The 25,424-nt window shown below is 42.2% G+C and overlaps 1 protein-coding gene across 1 annotated transcript in view; it reads right to left on the bottom strand.

Moving 5' to 3' along the window:
• The window catches only part of UST (uronyl 2-sulfotransferase), a 160,571-nt gene extending 148,141 nt beyond the window's left edge, over positions 1–12,430 (bottom strand). The window contains exon 1 of the mRNA XM_061991682.1: positions 11,817–12,430. Coding sequence (XP_061847666.1) covers positions 11,817–12,072 — 256 coding nt within the window. The 5' untranslated portion in view covers positions 12,073–12,430. The remainder of the gene's footprint in view (positions 1–11,816) is intronic.
• Between the last annotated feature and the right edge of the window lie 12,994 nt (positions 12,431–25,424).

Below are 25,424 nucleotides of genomic sequence, written 5' to 3'. Positions count from 1 at the left end.
AGAGGAAAACCTCTCTCAACCTACTGCCCACACTCCAGGATACCAATTGGCCTTCTTGGCCATGAGGGCACATTGCTGGTTCATGCCCATCCTGCTGTCCACCAAGACCCCTTGGTCCCTTTCCCCTAAACTACTCCCTAAGAGTTCATTCCCCAATCTGTACTAGTACATGGGGTTATTCTTTCCCAGATGCAATACTTTACACTTACCCTTGGTGATTTTCATTAGATTTCTCTCTGCCTCTCATGCATGCCAACATCAAGCCCATAGAAATGGGGAGGCAAGTCCACCATTTCATTGGGATCTCCACCAGATAAAACCCATTATGTCCTTCACTGCTGCTGTCAAGCCAGCAGAGAAAATGGGAGAGTAGCAGTGCCAGTAATGGTATCATAGAGGCCATCAAGCTTCTTTCCTCCCTAGTTGTCTCCCTTTTCAACACTTCCTCAGCCAGTAAGTTGAAACACATCTTCAGAATGCTGCTCTCAGTCTCTCCTGCCTCCACACCTGTTCACAATGGTAGCCAATACATTTTCTACTGTTCACTTACATATACAGCTACCTCTATTTGCCTGTTGCACAAATGCAGTGATGGTCAAAATGACAACTGGAAGAAACACTAAAACAACAAACCCAGAAATCACAAAAAACTCACCCCCACCACCACCACCTCAAACAAAGGTGGTAGGGTTTAGGCCTTGCAATTTTGTTATCCATTCTGATTTACTTATTGTACTGTCTCCCAACAGGTAACGTAAGAAATCTGTAAATTTGTATAGGTAGTTCTCCTAGGGAAGAACAATCAGCTGCAAATATGAAAGGAAGTGAGAAGTCAGCAGTTTCACAGCCTTTGGTTTATAATCTGCCACTGTAGATATTGTATCAAAGCTGTTGCCACACACCTTCTTCAAAGAACTGCAGGACTTAGGCAGAAGCAAACATGGCAGTCAATCCACCCATCAAGTAGGGACAAACATACCCTCCAGAGCTATTTCTCCAGTGCTTTACTTAGTCTTTATTTTTAGGCACCTTAAGCACTTAGGTTTCAGTGACACACTGACATGAAGAGATCTATCCATCTAAAAATCTTGCTAGTGCAACTTCCAGGCTCCTCTCCACTCACACACACCCTCCTCCTCCGTCCTCTTTGGAAGCCTTTCACTGTTCATCAACCAGTGCTTCCAAGATTAAATACCATGCCAACCCAGATTCTTCCCATCAAACTTCAAGCATTTCTCTGTGCACAAGTCAGGGCCTCTGCTGTCATAAAGACACAGGTAGCCCAAGTTGCTCTTTAGAGATACCTTTGCCTCTCCCTGTTGACTTCAGAGGGAACCTCTGAAAGCAATCAGGCCCTTATAGACAAGCCACTCCCAGTCTAAATCTCAAGTTAACTTTTTCTGATTGTCAAGACACACGTCCGTCCCTTCTTTCTTCCACGAGTTCTCTCCTACTTAAAAAAACTTCTTGCCACCATACTGCTCCATCCAGACGCAATTTCTACCTGTAATTTCAAACTTGTACAGAAGATATCTACCAACATTCCATCTCCAAGATCTTTCTGTGGCTTTCAAAGTACCTCATTAGCATTTTTCCTTACCAAAGGCATGGGCTCATGGGACACTTCTTCCAAGATTCCCCCTTACTTCTGATTTTCAACACACAGATTCAGATGGCTCTTCTCTAAACATAGGTCAGGCAAAAGTGGCATGAGTATTTGCTTTATAATGCAGGTCAATAGGGAAACTGAATCTGGCTGAAGGAAGCAGGACCACAAGCAAGCTATGATTTGGAAACCACTAGCTGCTAAACACAGTTTGGTGGTGTACAGGAACAGATTAACAAGAGGATTGCAACCACCTGTAAATACAAGGGAAGTGGAAGGAAAAGTTTGTGCTCACAGTCTCGGCAGGCAATAAGAAAACAGATGAGAGGTAAAGACTACATTGGTACTGAATTTAACTTGTTTCTGATAGAAGAAAACAACCCCCACCCAAACCAAAACCCCATACTTAGTGCTATCTTCTGCTAATTGCTATGAAATAAACAAAGTCATAATAACATTAATCAATTACTGCAGGCATTCACAAAATTACTGTGTCACCTGAAAATGAAGCTATAACTAGTATATTGTGAGACTATCCTCAAATGCTTTCTGAAACAGCATTGTAAGGCTTGGTTTCTTCCCATATCTCCCTATCTGTACCAACCTCTTTAGATCTAATGTCCATTTCAACACAAACACTGCCATGGAGCAAAAGTGTATCATTTCATGTCCTGAATAGACATTGTTTTGTTTTGTTTTTTAAAAAAGCTATTCAGTAAACCCATGCAAGTTCTAACTTGCATGGGAATTCCCAAAGTTTAGGAGATCTTACAAGATCAGAAGACATGTAATTTGAATTAAATTTAAAGAGCAAGCTCTGAATACTGGACTGAAACTGCATGTAAAAATCTTTGAGACAATCAGTTTCCCTCAAAGTAGGCTGTCATTCTGATCAAAAGCCAAGAAACAACAAAAACTTCACAATAGTCCCTAGTAGTAACTAGGCAAAACCTATGAAATACTCACTTATTTGTTACAAATTTGTTCCATGAGTTTTAGTAAAAAAAAAATTGGTGTATGTATTTTAACATGTATTTACATTAACTGCAAGGACAACTGTAAGGAGCACCTACTTGCCAAATGTCCAGACTTTCCAAATTGGTTAAAAAAAAAAAAGGGGGGAAATGAGTCAAATTCCCTTGACTAGCAGCTTTTAATCCAGCCCCTGGCAGCTCATCTCACAAATCGGTCACTTGCTAGATGTTTGGTGACTTTACGTACAGTCTTATTTTGACATCCTCTCTCTGGGGCATGTCCATTAAACTGAACCAACCCTCCACTGGACTGGTTGAAGTTTTTAAAACAAATATTCTCAGGAGTGCTAAAACATATTATTTATGTATGGCAGAGATGCACTGCTGCTTTACTCAAACCACCATGGGCTTCACGATGTCCATCCCAACATCCTGATGACTTCTACCCTGAATCATTAGGCGTGATAAGAAGTAAGCTTTGGCAAATATCCAAATGTCCATTTCTACAGCATTAGTACCCAGAAACAAGAATACAAACCTCATCATTTTGCTTCCACGTTTACAAACAAAGAAAAACATCTATTTTCCACACAAGAGAGCCTGTTCTTCTCAGTGCAGCTCTGAAGAGCAAGAGAGTAAAATAAATTTCAGTCAAGTCATTGCTCTCCACTTCCTATCCACCCCTCCAGTCTCCAAACATCCTCTAACCCAGATTCTAAAACAAAGAAAAACAAATGCCTCATTATGTAAACATAAGTTACATTTGAAAATCTACTTGCCTGCTCACCAATAACGATGGGGAAAAATCATGTGTCATCATTTTCCACAGCTTTCATTTGAAAGTTAAAATAATAGTAATTTTAAAAAACAACCCAAAAACCCACAAGCTTTTAGCTCATGTTTTTGAGACACTGCTGTCCTGATCAGATTAGGTCTTACAGGCAAGCATTTTCCCAGGGAAAGGCAGCAGTACTGTACTCAAGCCTGGTATTCCTTTCCAAATTAATGGCAATAGGCTACAGAAAGCCAAGATCTCTGAAAAGCGCATGTGGTACTTGCACCATATGTCTATCATAAACTGTAATGACTTGGAAGTGGCTCTCTCACTGGTAAGACAGGAAATCCAGATCAACAGCTGACAGTGATATGAATCTTACAGCAAGATCCAGTTTCAAAAGGATTCTCATCCTTTTCTTGCCCTCATGGCAAGAATGAGCAGCCCCTAGACCCTCGCTCCAGAAGCACTACAGCACAAGAGGGGAGCAGGGGGATTTTCCCCATCCACCTAGTTCTTCAGGACAGACAATTCAATTAGAAAGAGCTGTAAACACACCCTTAAAAATTATCTGCCCTGAATAACAGTGCAGTAGTTGATTTTGCTAAGTGTGTTCATACACACTCGCATGAGCACACAGAGTGGCTATTCACCCCCTTGGCTGTGCTCATAACAGCGGAAGCGCACAGGGCTTCCTTTCACAGTGCTGCAATTTAAAACTGTGCTCGCAGGGGGTCAGCAGCAGGTGCAAAGTCACAACTTCCAAAAAACCCCTACAAACAGACTTTTTTTGTCCAGCCCACAATGAAAACGTAAAACTCTTACATCTCACTTGCAAACTTATCTTTGCACAGAGGGAGAGCTGCAAGACCAAAATTACCAGCAGCGCTGCTCTTGAACAGGTTACAGGAGCCAGAAGCTAGCAATGTGCAAATACTTTCACATGAAGCTAAGATAACGCAGAGAGAAGGGCTCTCAAGTGCCCCAAATTTATGTCAATAAAAAGGAAATAAAAATGAGGTGAGTATCACACAGAACACACTCAACCATTTTCAGTAATTCCAGTTTCTTGCCAGACACAAAAGACATTAGCAACTCTCTCTTGCTATTAATATTTGTATTTAAATGATGGGATCAGAAAATGATGATGGAGGGGAAAAGAACTGTTTACCAGTTAGAAACTGGTAGAAGATACTGGAAAAATAAAATAGATGAAAAATACGTGTGGTACTCTTTCTTTTTATCTAATTGTATTTATTCTTTCAAGCTGGCAGGTCAGAACAGTCTTAGGATCCTATTTAACCTGTTCAACCACTGTACAGAGTTTTCCCATCAAAAATCATATCAAGTTCCTCCATTATAACTTCATCATATGCTACACTTCATCATAGGCTTACACTTAAGTAAGAAATAAGAAGCTTTCACTTACTGTCACTGCTGATTTTAACACGCCCTATTGATTTTAAAAGTTTTATCAGGATCGGTGCAGTAGAGCTAGCATGGATGTTAATCTCAGGTCCTTTAGTAGAGTGATGGAAAAAAAATATTAGCAGTCTTTATTTTACTCACAAGAATAAAGTGTCGCAGCTTCTGTTTGAGTTACTTTTGCTAGAGTCTCCCTTTTAGTAGCCTTCAATGACTATCATTCTTTTTTAAACCCTAAGCAAAAGTGCTCTTCCTTCTACCCAATTTGGATGAAAATGTGAGACCTCTTACATCAACCACTTTTTTTTCCCTCCTCCAACAGCCAGAATTCATTTTACCCAAGTATTCTCTGATAGAGCACAAAGTGCTTGCCATTCACTTTGGGTGAACGAAGCTCCAAGAAACTGTATTTTTGCTTTGATTTTTGCAAATCAAATCTAAGCAGCAACACTAGAAACGAGAAATAAGTGACTCAGTTACATTCTCCTGGACATGAAGCCTTCTATATGAAGTCACATATAAAAATTGATGCCCTTTGATGAGACTCTGGAAACCAATTATAACAATAACTCCTGAAGTAAAATTGCACAAAGTCTGTGTTAATAAACAGTGGCAATATTCTTGAAAGAAAAGCAGCTTGACCACTGATTTTGCCTTAGCCTACAAAAGATCTTCTTTCTAACACTATCTGCCTTCTATCTTTGATATGGTAAATGTCCTTCCATGCCAAAAGGATTTATCACAAGTATCTTTCTCTTTTAAGTGTCTCTATGGCTACAATCACTGTAATATCTGAGAATACTGTTACACGTTTATCTTCAAAATGCAGACAGAACTGACATACAATTTGTTCAACATCACACATGGTCTGTCAGAGTACAGAACTGATGTCTCCTTCATCTTCCCAAGACCAAGTGGAGCATCTCATTTAACCAGTAGACTTGTCCTCTCACAGGTGTATGTGTCGCGCTGTCATACAAGCTGAAAGTAAACCAAAACCTGTAGTTATATTCCCTCTCATCAGGAACTGAATGAATCTTTTCAATTCCTTGTCAAAGTTCACAATATGAAATAGAAAAAAATATACAGAGATGTATATATGCATTACCTGATTCCCAGAATGGAGCCTGATTTTGGAAGCAGAAAATACATCTCTGAATAATTGCTGTCTGATTTTCCAACTACACTTAGAATACCATCACAACACATTCACACAGTCTTATACATTTTTTGCTATGACTTCACTGTACACAGTGTTTTACGGCCTGCCAAGATAACACAGCCCAGTGACCATTTAATCTTTTTGAAAGGAAAAGGCTCAAGCTGGTCGTAAAACTAGGTGTATTCTGTTTCTTTGCTGAGTATTTCTTGACAGCATCATGTGTTAGGTAGAGCTTTGTTAATCTTACAGTCAGACAATCTGTGAGTGATGAGCAAGTCACACAGCCTTTCAACAGAAGCTTCTTGGAGACAGGGACATCTTTTGTCTTCCAGAAAAGCTCACTTATAACTCGAGAGCTTAGCAATATAAGAGGAAGCCCAAATATATTTTCTCTAAAAGACAATATGTATCACATTCACAACAGGAAAATTAAGAAGGATATAGCTATAGACTTGTCACTTTGATTCAGGTCATACCTTTTCAAGGCTTTAGGAAGCAGCTTCTAAACTGAACTTTCATTTCCTTACAATGTTAATGAATTTTAAAATGTAATAAATTCCAAGTGCAATGGAACTAAACGATCCACTGAAAAGCCAGAGAGAAACCAAAATGCTTTAAAGTACAGAAGAGCTCTTTTAAAAACTCTACACATTCTCAAAAACAGTAAGAAAAAAACCTGCCAATAAGAACATAAGCAAAACTTTGTTAAAAGCATATTCATCTCAGAAACGAGTATTGTGTGACCATACAGTAAATCTCATCCATAGACCTGACAAACTTCAGTGTGCTTCTCCCATCCACACAATCTAAAACCTTCAAAACCATACAGGATCCACGAGCAACAAAAACTGAGATGAGACAATCTTTTTCAGCCATAAAAAGCAGCATGCTGACTACAACGAAGTATGTTAGGTGCTTTTATTGTTTAGAAAAAATTCACCTGAAGAATTACATCTAGAACAAAAAACTCAAATCAAATTGTCCTCCCCCCAAAAAAGCCCACCCCATAGTCAGTTTTTCTTTTTTTGTCTCTCTCTTAACGTGTTAACAGGAACAAGCCAGATATCTCAGAAGAAAAACAAAACCCAACCCACAAAAACCATCACTCCAAAACAGCCTGCTGAAATAATGCCAATTCATGCTACCTCAATTAAAAAAGGGAAGAGAAAAAAAAAAAAAAAAGAGTTGTACTTTGTGTCTAGTTTTAAATATTTTGAAGATTTTTGTAACAACTTCCTCAAATACTCAAACTTTTTTCTGCTGCTTCCACTTGACAGAATTATGGTTATATTCAGCCACCTGTCCAAAACAAACACAACTGTTGTTGTGACAACTTTAAGCCTACAAGCACATCTGGCCAAAATACCTGAGAGCTTCCAGTTGCACAAAGAGTGAGAGTAGAGAGCAATTCAGAGATTGTTTGAAGAACACAACTGACCACTTAAGTTTTTTGTCTTGCATAGGAAGCCACCAACTTCCACATGCAATCAAACCAGCGCACTTGTTGGCAGGCTCCTGGGGAGTTCAACAGGGGAAACACTTTAATTGACATGAACAGTAAATTTGCACTGAAAATACTGAAGATCAAAAGATTTATTTTTATTGGCCAATAAAGGGTTGCTATCAGCTCTTGTGAATGCTCATTTCTGTGTTTTGAAGCATGTATATAATCACAAGTCAAAGCAGGGAAGAATAAAGCAATGCAAAAACACCACATTTGCAGGGGAATGGAGTCCCCAGTGCATTCCCCAAAAGCCACAGGGCTCTCCAAGATTTACGATTTCTGTCTTACTCATCTAAGCGAAGACTCTTCTCACTTCCTCCCACTGCTGGAGTTGGGTTTTGATTAGTGAGCCAGGATTACCTTGGCAGAATCAACAAGCAAGACCTCATTTGTGCAAATCCCAATACTCCCGTATATTACTGGAAAGCCTAACATCTTTCAAACTTTCTTGGGTTTAGGATCATCTCTGAGCTCCAAGACTGGTATGCACCCCCATACAGCAAACTTAAGCCTACTGGCAACAGATGTGCTTTTAAGTACCTTCCACGAATTCTTTAGAAATAACCCTCTAACATCCATGCCCCCACCCATTACATGCTGAAAACTATGGCTCTGGATTCATCATGATGGGATGACTACAGCATGAAACTTGAACCATGTTATCGTGATCCCCAGCCAGACAGACAATGCAGAAACCATTAGCTTTCCACAGACCTTTCTGTCCTCTAAGCTATTATGAGCTTGAACTCGGAACAGGATAAATAACGAAGCATAGCCTCGTATCAACTACTCTCATCTGCTCTGGTAGAGTTTTATAAGAGAAGAGATGGTGATGCAAAGTGGAAATACTGAATACAGCTACTTTCTCCCATACAAAATGCCATAATGTTTTTCCAAGACTCTCCCCAATCAGCATGGCAATCAAACACGGGGACAAGACACCAGAGAAGCTGTTCCAGAATAAGAAAAAAAAAAAAAGTACTAACAGTCTGAATACTCTAAAAATACACTCACCCCCCACCCCAAAAGGAAGGTTCATAGAGCTAGCAAATCTTCACACTTAATTCCTTTGAAAATAAACTTACTCCTCCTCCACAGTGTATGATGCAGGCCTAAGGACAAAATAAAAGTTTGTCGGTGTTTTCAGGCCCAGCATTTTCTCACAGCCTTGAATTTCCTTTATACACACACCTGCCTGATGCAGGTGTGATTTCTATCCTGATAGCTACTGAAGTATTATTGTGTTGATACTTTGGAATATCCTTTCAAGTTCTGAGGCAAGAAATACCCAAGCATTACCTCCAGAGTTTACATAACTAACCACGAGCAACACATTGAAACTTGCAATGCAAATAAAAAACCCCAAGCCCAACAAGATGATCCCTCCCAAGCTGTGGAGGCCACAAAGTAGTTAGAGAACTCAATTCTCCCTTTAGGCTAGTCCTTCTTGTAGATTTCAATGCAACTGCAAAATTCACACATTGCAAACATGGTTTGCAAAGCAACTGCTCCTTTTTGCTTGGGGACTTAAATTTTAACACCATAAACTTTAGGTTGGAAGGACTGGAAGGAAAAAGCTGCGAGTACACTGGATCTGTGGCTTTAGGGGGGGGAAAAAAGGTTTAATACTTTTAACATCATGAGACTTGACTACAACTGCTGAATAAAACACACATGTACATCTGTAAGGCTCTGGTAGTTAGCAGGACTGGGTGTCCAATGCCTTTCCTTCAAGCAGTTCTATTAGTTCCCTCGAAGATGATAAGACTGTCAATTCTGAAAAAATTGTACATATTTTACAGACCCTTCCCGTTGGGTACCTCAAGGACTATACATTGCTCTTGCGAAACCTACACTCAATAACAACAACAAAGAATCTTTAGCCATGTCATCTACATGGAACAACTTTGACAACTCATGTGAAACTGTACACCAAGGAAGTGTAAAATCACTTCACAAAGTAGCATGCGAACGGGCACCTCAGCATCCAGACAAAATATGTTCCGCTCCCCTGCAGAGACAGCAGCAGAGTTTGCTTAACGAGTACCAGGACTCCAACCACAAGGATACTGCTACCTTCTCAGCCACCAGACTGCTGCAGGTGGCCCAGGCACAGAGAGGAAAATCCTTTACTAATGAACTTATTGACTTGTTATATCAATTAACAGACACATATTAATAGATCTGTCTACCTACTCCTGAGAGAATCCAACACTTCAAAAAAAACCCAAATAGTTTTCATGTAAGACTGCACTCCTTCCCCAGAGGCTCATCATGTTCAGGCATACACAATAAAGGCTTTTCTGCACTTGCTGAGAGCCTCACAAAAATTATCATGACCCGTTCACCAAGATGTAATGGTTTCCAAGCCTTTCATCTGCAGGCCTCAGAAGATTTTCCAGCAAAGACACAAACACTGGCTAGAGCACTAAGGGTAGCAGATCCTAGTTTTATTTCCCAGATCCCTTCAAAGCAGTTAAAGGGTCACAAAGTGAGAAGCTGCACAACCTTGTGTTTCTCGCAGTCTATTCCCACACAAGCCAAGCGTTATCCTTGATGAAGATTAAAATTTGTAAAAATTTAGATCAACTTTCCCCTGAAAACTGGAGATCTATGCTTGATCCCACTAAAAAGTCAGTCAATTGTAAGCAAAGTCTGCTTCTACCTTGGTGGAAAATATGTCCACTTCCTCTTCAGTGGAGGAATTTCTTCCTAATTAAAGGAAGGAAAAAAAAAAATAAGTCATTCAAACTCAAGCCAAAAAGGCAATACTCTGTTGTGTTTGGGAATTAATAGTCAAGAGTCTCTTCTCCTGTTTTCACTTGAATTTTCACTTATAAGTTTTCCTCCAGTTACAGCAGACTCATACATGAATCAATAACATGAACCATAAGTGACTTCTGTTTGCCCCAAAAACCAGGGACAAACTGACCTGGGTTGCTCAAGACCTTGTCCAGCTGAGCTCTGAATATCTGCAGGGGCATCTCCGCCTCCCTGAGTAGCCTGTTCCAACATCTGACCACCCTCATGTTAATTTTTTTTTTCCTAATATCTCATTGGAATTTCCCTCGTGGCAACTCTTGTCTGTTGCCTCCTGTCCTACTGCCGTGCACCTCCCAGAAGAGCCTGTCTGTATCCTCTCCATACCCTCTCATCAGTTAACTAAGAGCACAGCATAGTTTTCCTTTAAAGAAAAGCATTACACACAGAGAGAGCTGTATCCCCAAGAAGTTCATAAATTATGTACACACAAACATGGATTTTCAGCTTATTGTTTCTAAAACAGAAATCCTGTATTTTTGTTTGCAACCTAAGACTGTCTCTTACAGATTGCCCTTCTGCAGCATGTACCAGACAAGTAGCACAGAGTAGTTAACGTGGTAAAAACTCACACCACAAATTATCCCGTAGTAATCCTCCCATACGGTGAAAGCCTTAAGATTTTGTTTCCTATTTGAACTAGTCCTGCCAATCTGAGGTCCTTACATGGCCTCATGATACATTTTAACAACCTCTGTTAAGCAGGGAAGTAACACTTAGCAACGTGGAAGCTGGGCACAAAGAAAAACCACAGGCAAAGTTGCGGTGAACACGAGGATGCGGACTGGGATTGTACCTACTCCTTCGGGGTCACGCAGGCTCTGGTAAACCCCTGCATCGAGCTCAAGCGTTCGGGCGCTGCTGCTCTGACCCTTGGAGCACACCTTTCCCTCCAGGAGCAACTCAGCTGCACACAAATGGATGCTTGGCTCGCAAAGTACATGCGTTTTGGTCCTTCGTTTGTTGCGAGGGTGGGTTACTGGGTTGGCTTGTTTTTTTCTCACATGAGCATTTTCTGCCATGAGCCGTTTCCCAGCCGGTTCCTCCCCAGCGGACACGGCGCGGCCTCCGGGCGCACCTGAGCGGGGCGGGGCTGACAGGGCGGCTCCCCCCGCAGCCCAACGCGGGCACCCGCCGCTGCCCTCCCTTCCCCTGCGCCGCCCGCCGCCGCCTCACACCCGACCTGACGGCAGGCGGTAGCCGGCAGACCGCGCTCTGCGATGGGCACCCGGCAGACAAAAGAGACGCTCCCGGCCACAGATCTGTCTCCGGCCTGAGGCAGGGTATCGAGGCGACTCTACCTTTCGCCAGAAATTAACTTCTGCAAGGGCGCACTCTCACGCCCTGCTCCCCGGGCGCCGACGGCCCTTCCCGCCGCGGTGTCAGACCTCACCGCCCCGCGTCCCTCCTGCCCGCGCCTCACGGTCAGCCCCGGCCTCCTACCGCCCGCTCGGGAAGCCGGGGGGGCCCCGCGGCCGCCCCCCAGCCCGGCCGCCACGGGAGGCGAGGAAGAGCTGCAACAAGTCCCCGCCGCCGCCGGCCGCCCTTACCCAGATAGTGCCGCAGGTCCAGCAAAAAGTGCGGTGGCCCCCCGTTGAGCTGGTAGAAGAGGGAGCCCACGCAGAACAGCAGCAGGGCGGCCATACAGAAGCCGTAGTCGCGCAGCGAGAGGAAGGGCAGCAGCGAGAGGGGCCGCCGCTTCTTCCAGCCCCCGCCTTGGCCCGGGCCCCCTCCCGCCGCCGCCGCCGCCACGGGGGGCCGGGGCGCCGGGGAGTCCCCGCCGCCGTGCTGCTGCTTCTTCTTCATCCTCCCCTTCGCCGTCGCCGGGTCACGCAGCCCGCCGGGGAAAGCGCATCCTCCATCCGCCTGCTCGGCTTCGGCTGCCCGCGGCGGGGAAAGTTCCCGGGAGCTCAGGGGACCCGTCCCGTCCCCATCGCCGGCGGCCCGCGGCAGGCGAGAGAGTCCTCGGCGCTGCGGCGGCGGCTTGCTGCTGCTGCGGAGCGCCACTAAGGGGAGGAGAAGGAGGTGGTCACCATCCCGCTCCCTGGGGCTCCTCTCGTCCGCCGCTCTCGCTCCCTCTCTCCGCTCGGCCTCTCGCTCGGGTGTCAAGTTACAGCCAGCGCTCCGCGCCGACCGCCTGCAACTCGCCGCCGACTTGTGCGCGCCGCCCGCCCCGGCCCGGCCTCCGCTCCCAGCGACGCACCCGGTTCCTCTGCGCCAGCGACCCCTGCGGGCGCCGCCGCCCTATCGGCCTGGCTGCGGCGGGGCTCGACCCGCCCCGCCCGACCCGACCCGACCCAACCCACCTGCTCCGGCCCGCCCCTGCCACCGCCGGCTGCCCCTGGGGACCGTGGGGCTACCCCGGGGAGCGGGGCTGGGGACTGGGGGGCTTCTCGCTATCCCCAGCCGCTGAGGCCTGCCCTCGCACCTGGTCCCGCAGGACAGCAGTGGTTGTGCCTGACTTGCCCTGAACACTGCCGTGGCCCCCTGCCCACGCTTCCACCTCCGGGGCTGGCCTCAGGGCATCTCCTCTGCCCTTGTGACAGGCCTCGGTACACCTTTTTCCAGGGCTTGGACATAGGTCCTCATCCCACCAGGGTCCCAGTGGCCCACGCATGCAACACTGGGACTGCTACGTCTTTGGCAGTGATGACAGCAGTTAGAAATGTATTACTGTGATTTGAGCAAGTCTAACACAGCATTTAGATCTAGCACCCTCCTAGTCGTGTAACATCATTCATGGAGGAAGAGAGGTGTCACTGTTTTTGGGGCTTAGCTGGAATGATTAAAGCAGAGCTGTTGTATACTGGGGACAAAGCTTCAGACAAGCACAGAAATGACAAAAATTAAGATTGCTTGTGTAACCTTAATTTGACCTCCCAACATACGGCTTACAATACAGCCTCTAATTACTCAATCACACTATTTTTCCTAGAGAACCACTTCCCACCATGTGTAGGGTGAACGGCGTTCACTCAGTGCTGAGCTGTTTAATAGCTTCATCCTCTTTATTCAACATATGTCCCCAATATGTTGCGATGGCTTCTCTGGAGCTATTCTTTCCCTTGGGCATTTTCTGAAGCAGAAATACATTTCAGTCCCTCGTGCGGGTGCATTGCCAGCACAGCAGTGGAGGGAGGAGGGCTTGGGATGGCATTGCCAGTTTATCTTTTTGTTTTATGGACCTGGCAGGAAGGGGGAGTTTTGCTGGGATCATGCTCATGGGATTACACAAGACTTCTACTTTCTAAGCAATACCAAGTTGTATCCGTTGTGGTTTGGGAGAAAAGTAGGAAATCATGACCCAAGTGCGACTCACCAGGTCAGAAATTTAAAGGCAATCACCCTTTTCCTTTTCGGGCTTAAAAAATCCATCCTGATTTAGGGGGCCTGACTCATAATCTTTACACACTTGCAGCTGGAACTTTTGCTCAGGAGACTGCAGTCAGATGGTTTTCCCATTGACAGGGTTGTGTAAATGCCTCAGTCCTATCTACCCTACTAGCTTTGGCATCCAGCAGCAAAGGGCATCTAAGGAAATGAATCTTACTGGCATGGACAAGAGCATAAAGCCAGAATCTGGCAATAAATAGTCAATCCCATTGCATTCCTTGATAAATACCCACAAGCTCACTGGAAGAGAAAACCACCTTAGTTTGGAGAAGAATCACCTTGTTTCATTTACAGGTTCTACGGCATCACTGCTCAGATCCTTCCCAATTTTACACAAAAACTGCAGCAAATCTGAAGTTAGGAATGATGTCTCAATTTTTAAAAATAGAAAATCAATCTGATCCAAAAAATAGGTCCACTTTGAGCAAGTGTTTAAGCACCAAAAAAAAAGACAGCAAAAGGAAAATCATTAGGATTGCAGTTTACTTGGAACAGAAATATCCAGCACCTTTCAGCATATAAAGTCATATCTCTAATTGCACAGTTAAACCACTTCTTAATTCTCATGAATGTTGCTCTGAAACAAGTAGGAAGCACTGGAGGTTTTCTTAACGTGTGCTGCCACCGTGGGTGTTTTGTCTCACTGCTTCCGTGGATGTTTTAGATTGTTTTCTATTCCTTTTGGATACTTCCATATCTATGGCCTTGTTTGACTAACCACACTGACGGTTTGTTTCACGGTGCTAGTTGTTGTTGCAAGTGAGACACAGGTAAACATGCTGAATGTTTGAGAAAAAAATCAATGCTTTGATGAGACGACAGACTACACCTGTAAGGTGAATCAATAAATCTTTGGGCTTCTGGTTGCAAAGAATGTCTTTGATCTTTAGGAAGAGGTGTTTTGTTGTTTGTGGTATTTAAAAAAAGAAAAGAAAATGGAAAACCAGACCAATCAATGGAGTAAAATTGAGTTGGGAAGACTGTAATGCCGAGAGAGCTCTTGCCATATTTCTCAGCATCAAAAGGTAAAAAGTTCTCATGGGAGGATGAAGAAATAGAAACCTTTGTCGCTGGAACATAAATGTGTAAATTACCTGTAGAATTAGTGAGTTTCACGTATCTGAACTATCAGACCTTTGTTATGCTCTCAAATGAGAATGCCTAAATCCAACCAGGGCAATGAGCAGGAAAATAAATACTACTTACTGTGCTATAGCTTAATACTCTGTAACTGTTTTCCTATTTTTAATTCCCCTATTACTCGTCTACTTTAATGAAAAAAGTATGATTTTCCATGCACACCATAGAACAATTAAAAGAGATCTATATCCTTAATACATTCTCATTTGCACAAAAAAAAAACCCTTAAACCCCAAAGAAACCAAAACACAAACCCCACATTAAAGGAATATTATGCTTGAAAAGCCAAGTGTCGACACTTCAGGACAACCCAAAGGTAAGATTTTTCAGACAAACTTGTTTTGTCTTGTCGAGGGTATGACTTGGAATTTAGCCTTAAATTGTGGGATGATGTTTGTTTTGCTTAGAGGACCACTGCCTTGTACAGCTTATGGGACAGACACTGTTCACCCAATGTGCAGCTTTCCAGTTTCTTTTTAATCTCTTGGTTCGGCATATGTCCTCAGGCTTTGTTTGAAGCTATTTAAATCCTGCTCACAATGTGGCATTATTAACGTCATAGCAGGCTTTTCATTGTTACACTACCTTGAGCACATGATGAATACTTATGAATTACTTTCATGAGATGTAGCTAATGTCACCATTTTACTGATTGGGAAATGAGACACAGAGAGATTAAGGTTAAATGCATCTATTAATTTCGGTTGCCAGCCTTGAGAAGCTGTTTTGCCTCTGCAAGATAGCACTATGCAGCACTTTGTATGTTTGAAGCATAGCTCCCTTTGACTTCAGAGGCAGCTGTCAATGCTAACTACTTCTACAAATCAGACCCCAGGCTCTCAAACCGAACACCGAGCATTAAAAAAAGCACTCGGTGGCCACCTGTAGTTCAAGTAATATGCCTGACATTATATAGGAGTGCTCTGGTGCTGGCAGGCACAGAATCAATCGTTTACAGGGTGGTATTCACTGCAGCAGTACTCGTCCTCCACCTGCCTTGACCTTGACCTAGTCTTCTTTTTCCTCCTCTCCTAGATATATTCTGAGCTCCAGGGTCTTTGTTCAAATCAGTTTCCTTTCATTCCTTCATCCAGTCTAGGTCCAGCTTTTTCTCAGACTGAATCTCCCTCCTGGTTTTGATGGGTCTGTCAAGAAGGACATTGCGAACACAGAGGCACTTCCCCAGGCCTGGAAGAAGATGCTCCCTACAATCAAAGGAGCAGAGAACATAGCTGCCGAAAATTTCCAAGTGGGTCCACATTGGTGCCGTGCTAGAGATTCCTGAGCTGATTCAGAACTCCAAATGCATACATTCAGAAAACAAAAGTTCAATGAGCGAGACAAAGAGCGCATGGAGGTTGTGTGTCTGGCAGTACTCAGCAGACGGGCTCGTTTGGCCACAACAGCATGCGTTACCTCCCAGCTAGTCTGTTCTGGATGTCTGCTCAGGCAGCCTGGACGTAAAGTCTTGCCAACTGAGCTATATGCTTGTGATTCTGAGCCTTCATTGCTAGCATCTGGTTTGGGAATGTGTGCACCAGGCTGCTGGGGTGCTACAGCACCAGACTTCGTAATCTGAGATTACAGACTGGGCAGACATCATAATCTGAGGTTACAGAAGTCTTCCATGGGAATAGCAAACCACATACACCTTAAAACCAAAGACTGATGCTCCAAGGAACAGATGCGCTGCAGTTTCCCATTTTTGCAGTAGTAGGGTATTGTTTCTAGTACAGGCAAGACCTCTTTCACCAATTCTTAGAAAGGTATGAGCATTTCTTGTTGAAATTTTCTAAATAAACTATCATTAAGCAAAATTCCCCAGCTGAGATCTTTCAGAATAGGCAGCTTGCAAAGGCGTAACTAACTAGAAAGGGATAAGATACAGCCTGTGCCCTAATTGTCATAAAACAATAAGGAAGGATGAAATCTAGATGCAAGGCTTCACTGAGTAAAGGTTCACTGGCATGACAGAATAACATAATGTAACGTCATCTGAGAAGCACCCGTGAAAGATCACAGCTTTCGATTCTTCCAGCACTCTGTAATTCAGAAATGCTTCAGAACATCTCAGAGTAATTGATGGCAACTGTAGAGGTTTTATTTTGCTTTGTTCAGCAACAGTTGATAATTTGATGGAGATCAAATATAGGTGCACCATACCCTCTCATTTCATGCATATATAATGCTTGCAAGTTTCATCTGCCTTGACTGAACTGAAATTGCAGCCCTGTGCTGGCTGGCTATATTCATTTCTGTCCTTTGTGAAAGGCTCAGGAGTATATCCCTAGGAAAAATATGACAGCAAATATCTGAAGACAAGGAAATTAACTTGTATGCCAGATGGGTACAACTTGGTGACACTGATGAAACAAGTCCACTTCAGAAGAGGTATTTATAATTTGTAATTGAAATGGTACTTTGAATTACATGAGCATGTTCTATGGACATCCCTTAGAGTATGATGGATTTATCAAAAGGAATTTGTATTAGTCCCTTAGCTTTGCTGGAGATAGCCAGCAAAGGGCTATTCACAGGGCTATCCTCACCTCTGATACCGCTGGTTTTCTTCATTTGCTTAATTTTCTCAGAAAATAGGTGACAAGCTAATTCAACCAGGATGCTTTCCTTTTTAACCAGCATGCGTATCATTCAGAAGAGGCAAATGAAGCTGGAGGGAAAAGAGGATGTTGTATAATGTATAGTTCTGATGATCAATCCTTTCCTCTCATAAATATCCACTCAGAACTCCCCAACTGAGTTCCCTTTAACATTGTGTCCTCTTCATATTGATTTTCCAATAGCAGTCTAATTCCTGCATTTGTCTGCAGAAACTACTAATAGAAAGACAGAAGTTTCAATGTGTAAGCATGAGTTTTCACACAGCAGACCCATTAAAAGCTACATTTGTTTAGATGATTAACAGAGTAACACCATATGATGTACTGAACAGATTTATACATGTGAAGACGGAGATGGTCACAAGGGCAAAATACAGTACTAGTGCTAATTAGGCACTAATTAAAGTAGATAGTCAGGCACTTATGTCTAAACCCAGAAAATGAAAAAAATATGTTAGAAACAGGCAGCTGCCTCCAAAATAGCTGGTGTATGCATGCCACCCCATGCAAAGCAGCAGCAGAGCCAGGTTAGCTCCAGGCTCTCAGCAGGATTCAGCAGGGTGGGCAGAGAGCCATGCTGGCACTGGTTTACCTCAGCCAGTCCCAGAGATGTTTTACAGCTCCCTGTAGTGCACCACATTCTGTAGCATAGGGAAAAACTTCAGGGAGAAGTAAGCTTACATACCAAGACGTGCATTGATGTTGCAGCTGGGAACACGATGGGAGGATGAAACAGACATCTAGTCTAGCCTAAAAGAAACCCCAATCCACATCTCTGAAACTACTACTGAAATTAATACTCTAACTCCAAATAGCCTAGTAGTATAACACCACTGCTCTTACAAAAGAAGATACACCTACAAATGAGGTCTCTCTTTCCCACAGGTGAGGGCTCCAACCAAAGGAAGAAGACTCTCCAACTTGTTTGAGTTTTGGTTTTGGGGTTTATTGGGGTCTTTTTTGAGGGGAGGAGTGAGGGAGAAGCAAAAGCAAAAAGAATTTTAAAAAAGAAGTGGGCAGCAAGTTCATATGAGGGACCAGACTAGAGTGGTACATCAAAGGTGAAGACAGAGAAGACCCTACACCTAGTGTGGCATGGAAGGTGGAGAGGTGATTTGTGCTTACAGGTGAGAAGAAGGAAATTCTTTCCTAGTGGTGTGGGGAAAATAGCCCCTGATAGCCTTTAATGCTTAGCAGTCTCACACTCCAGGTGGGATTTTCAAAAGCAGCTGTCTGAACGACTGGGGGTCTCTGTCCCTCAGTAATTTTGGCCTTGTGTTTTTTCAGCTCATCTCAGACTTTATATATGAAACAATTCACAAGCTGAAAGTTACTTTACTGAATTATTCATAGACAGATTGCATGTAATTAAAGTATTGCAGAAAAACTGTTTGTTCTCATATCAAAAAGCCAGCAAACGTCAAGCTCTTTAGCATGGATCCATCACTCGGTGAAGCGATATTCACCAAAAACAGAGTTATGAGTTGGCTGCTTTTGTATTATCTGCCACAGCTCATTACGTTGTAGATCAAATGTTGGAAAAGCAATGTACACAAAGGGGACTGACCCAGGAGATACAGTTTACTGTAAAATCTGTAAATTGGGTCGCTTTGTTTTTTAACCTCCCTTGTGAGTGGTGGACTCACAGTGCATGTATTGCATCAAACTGCCTTTGCTCGTCCTTCAGCTATCAATGCCCTGCTGCTTCCAACCCTGAAACAGAAGTACACCACATTTCAGATGATACAAACTTTAATAGTGAGCTACAGCAGAGGGAACATCCTTCAGAGCTATTTGCCTTAGCTGCATAGGTAATTTGATCTTTTAGGTGCTCAGTTTTGTCAGCAAACTTTTAACTGTAGAGTGGTGATACACTGCTGAGAACTGAAATAGAAGGGCAAAATTTAAAAACCTCAAACCAACAGAGTAATATGCAAATTGCTACAACAATGTCTAATAATTCTCCCCTCGTATGAGAGACTGGAAAAGAGTGGTACACCAAAGGTGAAGACACTGTCCAATGTACAAGTATTCACACACGCATACATATATGAGATAGCTAAAGGTGTAAAATGCTGACTTGTACTCGTTCAGGCAGTTCAGATAAGTGTTTTTTCTTAGTTTTGACTCATTTACATATGTAATCTGGGCTTCCTGTCATTTCCTTGACACATGCACACAGAAACCTGGGAGTTTTTAATAAAATCATTTCATTTTGATTCTATACAGTCAGATTAGGAGGTTTATTCAGTGTCAGCTTGCAGAATAACTGCAGGAACTACGGAACCTTTTCATTTTTTTTAATTCAGTAAGAATCTGTCTCATGTAGATAGTTCATTCTTGCTATTCTGGCAGTTTCATGTTGCTGTTAAAATGTGAAATATGCAAAACAGCAAGTGGATCTGCATATCATAAACTATTTCCTCCCACTTTTAAATTAGATTCTTTGGCAACAGCACTTCTGGAATGTGGTAAGCATTTCTTTTAAACTTATACAAAATACATCTGGAAGATAATGCCTACGAAAATGCCTGTTGAAAAAAGTAGACCATATAAATCAATTATTTAGGACCTCTAAAGTAGAGCAAGAAAATCTATAAAATGAATCTAAAAAGATGCAGTGCGATTAACATAGTCACAAATGTTTACACAAAAATAGCAGCCAAGCATTTGCAAGAGGATAAAAGGGTATCATTCATTTATAATGAATTAAAGCAAATAAATCAAAGGCTCCTTGCTCAATTTATTGAATTTTACTCAACATCAAGGCTTCCTCTAGACCAATTTGATTTTTCTGCAGTCTTTGTCCAGAGTCATGTGACTGGAACGAAACTATGAATTGCTTTAAGCACTCCCAGATGCTGAGGTTGTCAGTCTTGGATCACACTATTTCCAATTCTTGTGGAAAAAGAAAGCATATATTCTCATTACACTGAGCCTTCAACTGAGTAATCTCCTGACTGAGAGACTTAAGTTTAAAAGCCAGAGCAACAATTATGATCAACTGGTCTGATTTCTGTTGCTCGATGAAATAAAAATTGACTGCATTGTTCCTGCTGCTATTATTTTCTTTCCACTATATTTTACTTCCCTGCCTCTTGCTGGAGCAACCTTCGCTGCTTCAGTGGGACTGTGTGTATGCTGCTGATTGAGCTAAGCCAGAGTTTGACATCACACCTTGTAAAGATAACTCCTATTGCCCTTATTAGAGGCTCTTTCAAAACATACCACGTTTTTCACCCTTTCTTTTTATCTAAAATTAACACAGGCTCAGCCATCTGTTATTTGCAGTTAAGAGAATAGTACACCATGTCTCTTGAAAATCTGCTTTAAGTGCTGTTGCCTTTTCGTGGTCAAACTGGAGAAAGCTTGTAATTTTATGATTGTTTGTTAATTTAGGGCAAAAAGAGAGGCGCTGTTACCTTCTCCCCAGCTTTATCATTTTATTTCACAATCACATTTATCCATGGACAAAAGACTGTCGCAAGGACCATATATGACAGTCCCTGCTTACACCCTCAGATTAATTACAGACCTCTTATGTTTACAGAGTCTCATGTTGGCCAAAGGATAGCACATAGCAGACATGCATTTGGGTAGGAAATCTCACCCTGAATTGCATAACAGAAACCTCCAAATACATACGGAGTTCATGTGGTATGTACATGCCTCTTTTATTTAGGACAGATAACAAGAGAAGAGTGGCAAGACAAAGCTATTGCTCCAAAATCTGCACATTGCACCAGCTGAGTCTCCACTCTTCTGGACCTCAGCCTAAGTTCCTTGTGCCAAGCACAGCATGATGAGGAATTATTCCTCTTGCAATCATCTGTGTCTGATCCCAGGTCAGGAAAAAACTACAGCACTCTGCTGAAAATGTATGAAACTAAAGTACTGTGGAAGAAATTATGATACAGGGTCAAAAGTATGATTCTCTCACTGAATTTGGTGATTTGATTGTTTTGTTGGCCTCTGCAAGAGTTGAATTTCACCCCAAGAGGATATTTTAACCATTATTTTTATTATTATTTGCTTGACTGTTACACCATCAGCATCCATCACCTTTTATCCTCATTCAAGCTCCCCTTCCAAATGACAGCTTTGTACCTCTAACTCTTCTCAGGATGGATAGCTAAAATTTTCCCACTCTTCATTACTGCATGGATTGCTCACACAACTGACCAAAATGTCTTTACCTTCACAACCATAGCATGTTTGTTCAAGCCAGTGGAGGTAGGTGCAAAACTGGATGATGATGCTTTGAACATTCTTCTCCATTTTAACCAGAAACATAAACATGAGATGGAAACAAATCATTATTATATCAAGCCCTCAGCCAAAACCAAAGGAGAAAGTTGTTAGAGTGATGAGATACTATTTTACAAAAACAGAGACATCAAAAGGTGTGAGGGAGTTGTTTTGTTTTTTTTTTAATAACTCCTGATGCTTTAAATTTAAGCTTCAGAAATGTGGAAATAGCTTCATTTTTAGCCTTTAGACTTACCCCAGACATGATCCCCCACAAGGACAAGTGACTATGTATTGTGTATGTGCACAGTGGACTAACTGTTAAACTAACCAGGGGCTGCAGATTGTTGGGGAGCCTTCATGAAACTAATGACACACATTCATCTCATTACAGAGGACACATTCTCTCCTGCATCTGTTTTGCAAGTTTTTTCTTTAAAAAGTGTTTTCACTGGCGCTCTCTGAATTCGTAAGGGGATATGAGTAGAAGAATTTATTACCTATTAATCACCAATCAAATTTTCTATTATCAATAGGTAGCTGAGGTTCTTGTAACTGCAACTCTTCTTCTATTATAGTTGATGTAGTTCAACTTCTCTGAGCTTGTGGACTAAAAGTCTAAATCCCTTTTCCATGTGATTTGCATGCACAAGAACTACAACCCAGATATTTCCCACAGAGTTGAAGTGGCAAGCTCAAAGTTTTGATATATATAAAAAATATATGGATATATGTTATATTTTTATCTATTTAAAAGCAAGAATACAGAGGATTCAGTGCACAAGTTTAGTGTGCCATCTACAGATGAGTTGCTGAAGGATATGGTTTAGTTTAGTGATGGGCCTGGCAGTGTGAGGTTAGTGAGGGTGGACTCAATGATCTTAAAGGTCTTTTCCAACCGCAATGATTCTATGATTCTACAGCATGAGTCAATTGAATAAGAGAGTTGGTCTTGTGGTCTCCATGCTCTTTAAAGACCTTTTTTTTTTTTAATATTTCCATTTTACAGCCTCCCTCCCTGTTCCTATATATTTTGCCTTCTGAATGGTTTTAATGCACTGCATACTGAGAGTCAGGACTCCTGTAATCGCCACGTTGTAAGGAAACAATTCCTCCTCCTCCTAATAGCCACACTTGTCTCCTGATCATATACAGGAAGACAAAATCTTGAGTGGCTTTGCTTTATTTGCAAAGATTTGAAAGGGTATCCCCTTCCTATAAGTCTGTAGAAAAGCGAATCCTAGCTTATGAGCTTTATAGGCTGCTTTCCCAAGTCTTTCCCATTTCCTCAAGGAACCCATTTGCTGGTGTGGTAGAGCCACAACTCACCTAAAGACAGTCCCACATATTTCCTGTATCTCAACAAGATGAATGCTCCTTCTCCTGGGTTTTGTTTGATAAATAAAAGGTGGAAAAATTAAAATCAAAATCATTCCCCCATGCTACCTGCAACTTCTAAGATGCCTCTACTTCACATCCCTTGTCTCTGCCTTAAAGGGATTTTCCATTCAATAGATGGAATAGGTTTGCCACAGCAAACTTGTAACTGTTTTGCTACAGCAAACCTATAACTAAGCAACCAAAGCTAGGAGAGGGTGATGGTGGTCACTTTATAGGAGTTTTATGGATGGGAAAACTCTGAGAAGCAAACAAATAAATATCATTTCAGAAGAGTTTGGATAACATTGATTAATTGTGGGACTTCTTAAATGAGGAATGATGAAGGTACATGAGTACCCCACATGCTGTTTTTCTGCATAGCTCAAGACTTTTGTAAATTAAAGCAGGGCTGGAAGATCCCAAAGAAGTTTGGCAGAGAGACTGTGAAACATTTTATTACATTTACATCATTGTCTTGTGTTTTTCAAGGGAAATTACTCATAGTGTGAGCAGAAATCTACCCCCTCCTGTAGCACTGCACACTAACTTACAGAGAGGCAAGGATTAACTGATGATAGGAAAGTGAGACTTCCCAAAGTCTGTCCAGTGTCTCCTAACTTAAACTCCAACCGTCTTTTACTAAGTCAATGTGAAAACATGTTAATGCTTTGAGGATGTCTGCAGTGAGAAGCTGAGATGAGATGCTGAATGTACTGTGTACAACTCAGTTCTTTGCTTCAGAGAGGCTGCCAGATGTTTGCACTGTGAGTATGCTTTGTAAAACAGTCTCCAAAAGCAACATACCTGCTTTGGCAGTTCATCCAACAAGAAGGAATTATTATAAAAATTGCTTCAGGGACAACAAAGCTTCAAAGGAAAGTTTTTGAGAAGGTTAAGATGCGAAAAACACCAGAAGTCTTGAAGTGTGCAGAACACATCTGGAACAACAACAAAATGGGACAAGCTGTAACCTTGCAAGCAGATACAGTTCTAGTTGAATGAAAGCAAACTCTAGGAAGGAAAGGAACTCTGAAGAAGAAAAGAATGAAAAAAAAAGATTACAGTAGGGAAATTTCCAAATTCAGACACCCCGTTGGCACTATTTTCCAATAGGCTACTTTTTGGTAAATGTGAAATGCCTATAATGTCATTTTATCTTTTCAAGAAGGCATTGACTATCAAATTAACCTAAACTGCTGCTGCAGAGTTTGGTTTTGAGCTGTGACTACTGAGTGATGCAATGCATTCCTTTTGCACTTAAAAAATAGTAGTACTAGACTTGTCAGGAATGAAGGACTGGATCTTATCTTGAAAGCAAGTGGTACATTAATAGGTAAGGTAAAACCTATGGTGTTTTCTTTATGTTATGTCCTAGAAAGTGAGAAGAAACCGCTGTCACTGAAACTGTCATGTTCCATTGAGATTTGGCTGCATGGGAAATGAAGAGTGCAAATAACTGAGCATGGGAGAGTGTTTTAAGAAATTGCAAAAGCATCATGTTCAGAATATGTACAATTTTTGCAAAGGCCAGACACAAGCAATCTGACACTGTCCCCAAACATGGGTCCTCTGGCTGGCAGGGTGGTAAATGTGCTGTAAAGGCAGCTGTAGAGTATGTTGTGATTAAAAAAGGGGCCACATATGGAGACCACCTTGCTGTACCTTAGTGCTGCTTTTTAGTTTTCAGTTGAAACCACTCTTTCAAATAATTTGAACTTTGTGTTTGCTATTATGTGGACTTTCCAAGCATGTTATTATTGCATTCTGTTATTACAGTGGTAGAATCTGCAGCAGTCCCTCATGCTGACATTTTAATCACTACTACTTACTATTGCAAAACTTCTCACAGGCAGAACCGATTTGTAAACCCAAATCTTACATAATTTATGGGGTTTGACATGTTACATAACTAATTTACTGTACACCATAAGTCATTGATTTTTCCATGGGGGAAAAAAAAAAGTTAGAATGAAACTTGCATCTATTATTTTCTTCCAGGGCATCACTCTGCCCACTATAAATGTTCCTCTTTTTTATCCACTGTCATTTTCATGATGGAAATTTTATTAGTTAGGTAAATGTCTACAGCATTCCTCCACATTTGCTCTCTGCCTCTAGGAAAATGGGCATTCCTTTTTTTTTTATGGTATCTAGCAGCAGCACAAGAGGTAATGGGATGAAGCTGGAACACAAAAAGTTCCATTGAAACATAAGAAAAAACTATTTCACCGTGAGGGTGAGGGAGCCCTGGCACAGGCTGCCCAGAGGGGTTGTGGAGTCTCCTTCCTTGGAGGTCTTCAAGACCCACCTGGACATGTTCCTACGTGGCCTGATCTAGGTGGACCTGCCTTTGCAGAGGGGTTGGACTAGATGATC

Source organism: Colius striatus, chromosome 2 (genome assembly GCF_028858725.1).
Source record: "Colius striatus isolate bColStr4 chromosome 2, bColStr4.1.hap1, whole genome shotgun sequence".
Lineage (NCBI taxonomy): Eukaryota > Metazoa > Chordata > Aves > Coliiformes > Coliidae > Colius > Colius striatus.
This window is presented reverse-complemented; position numbering and strand designations above follow the sequence as displayed.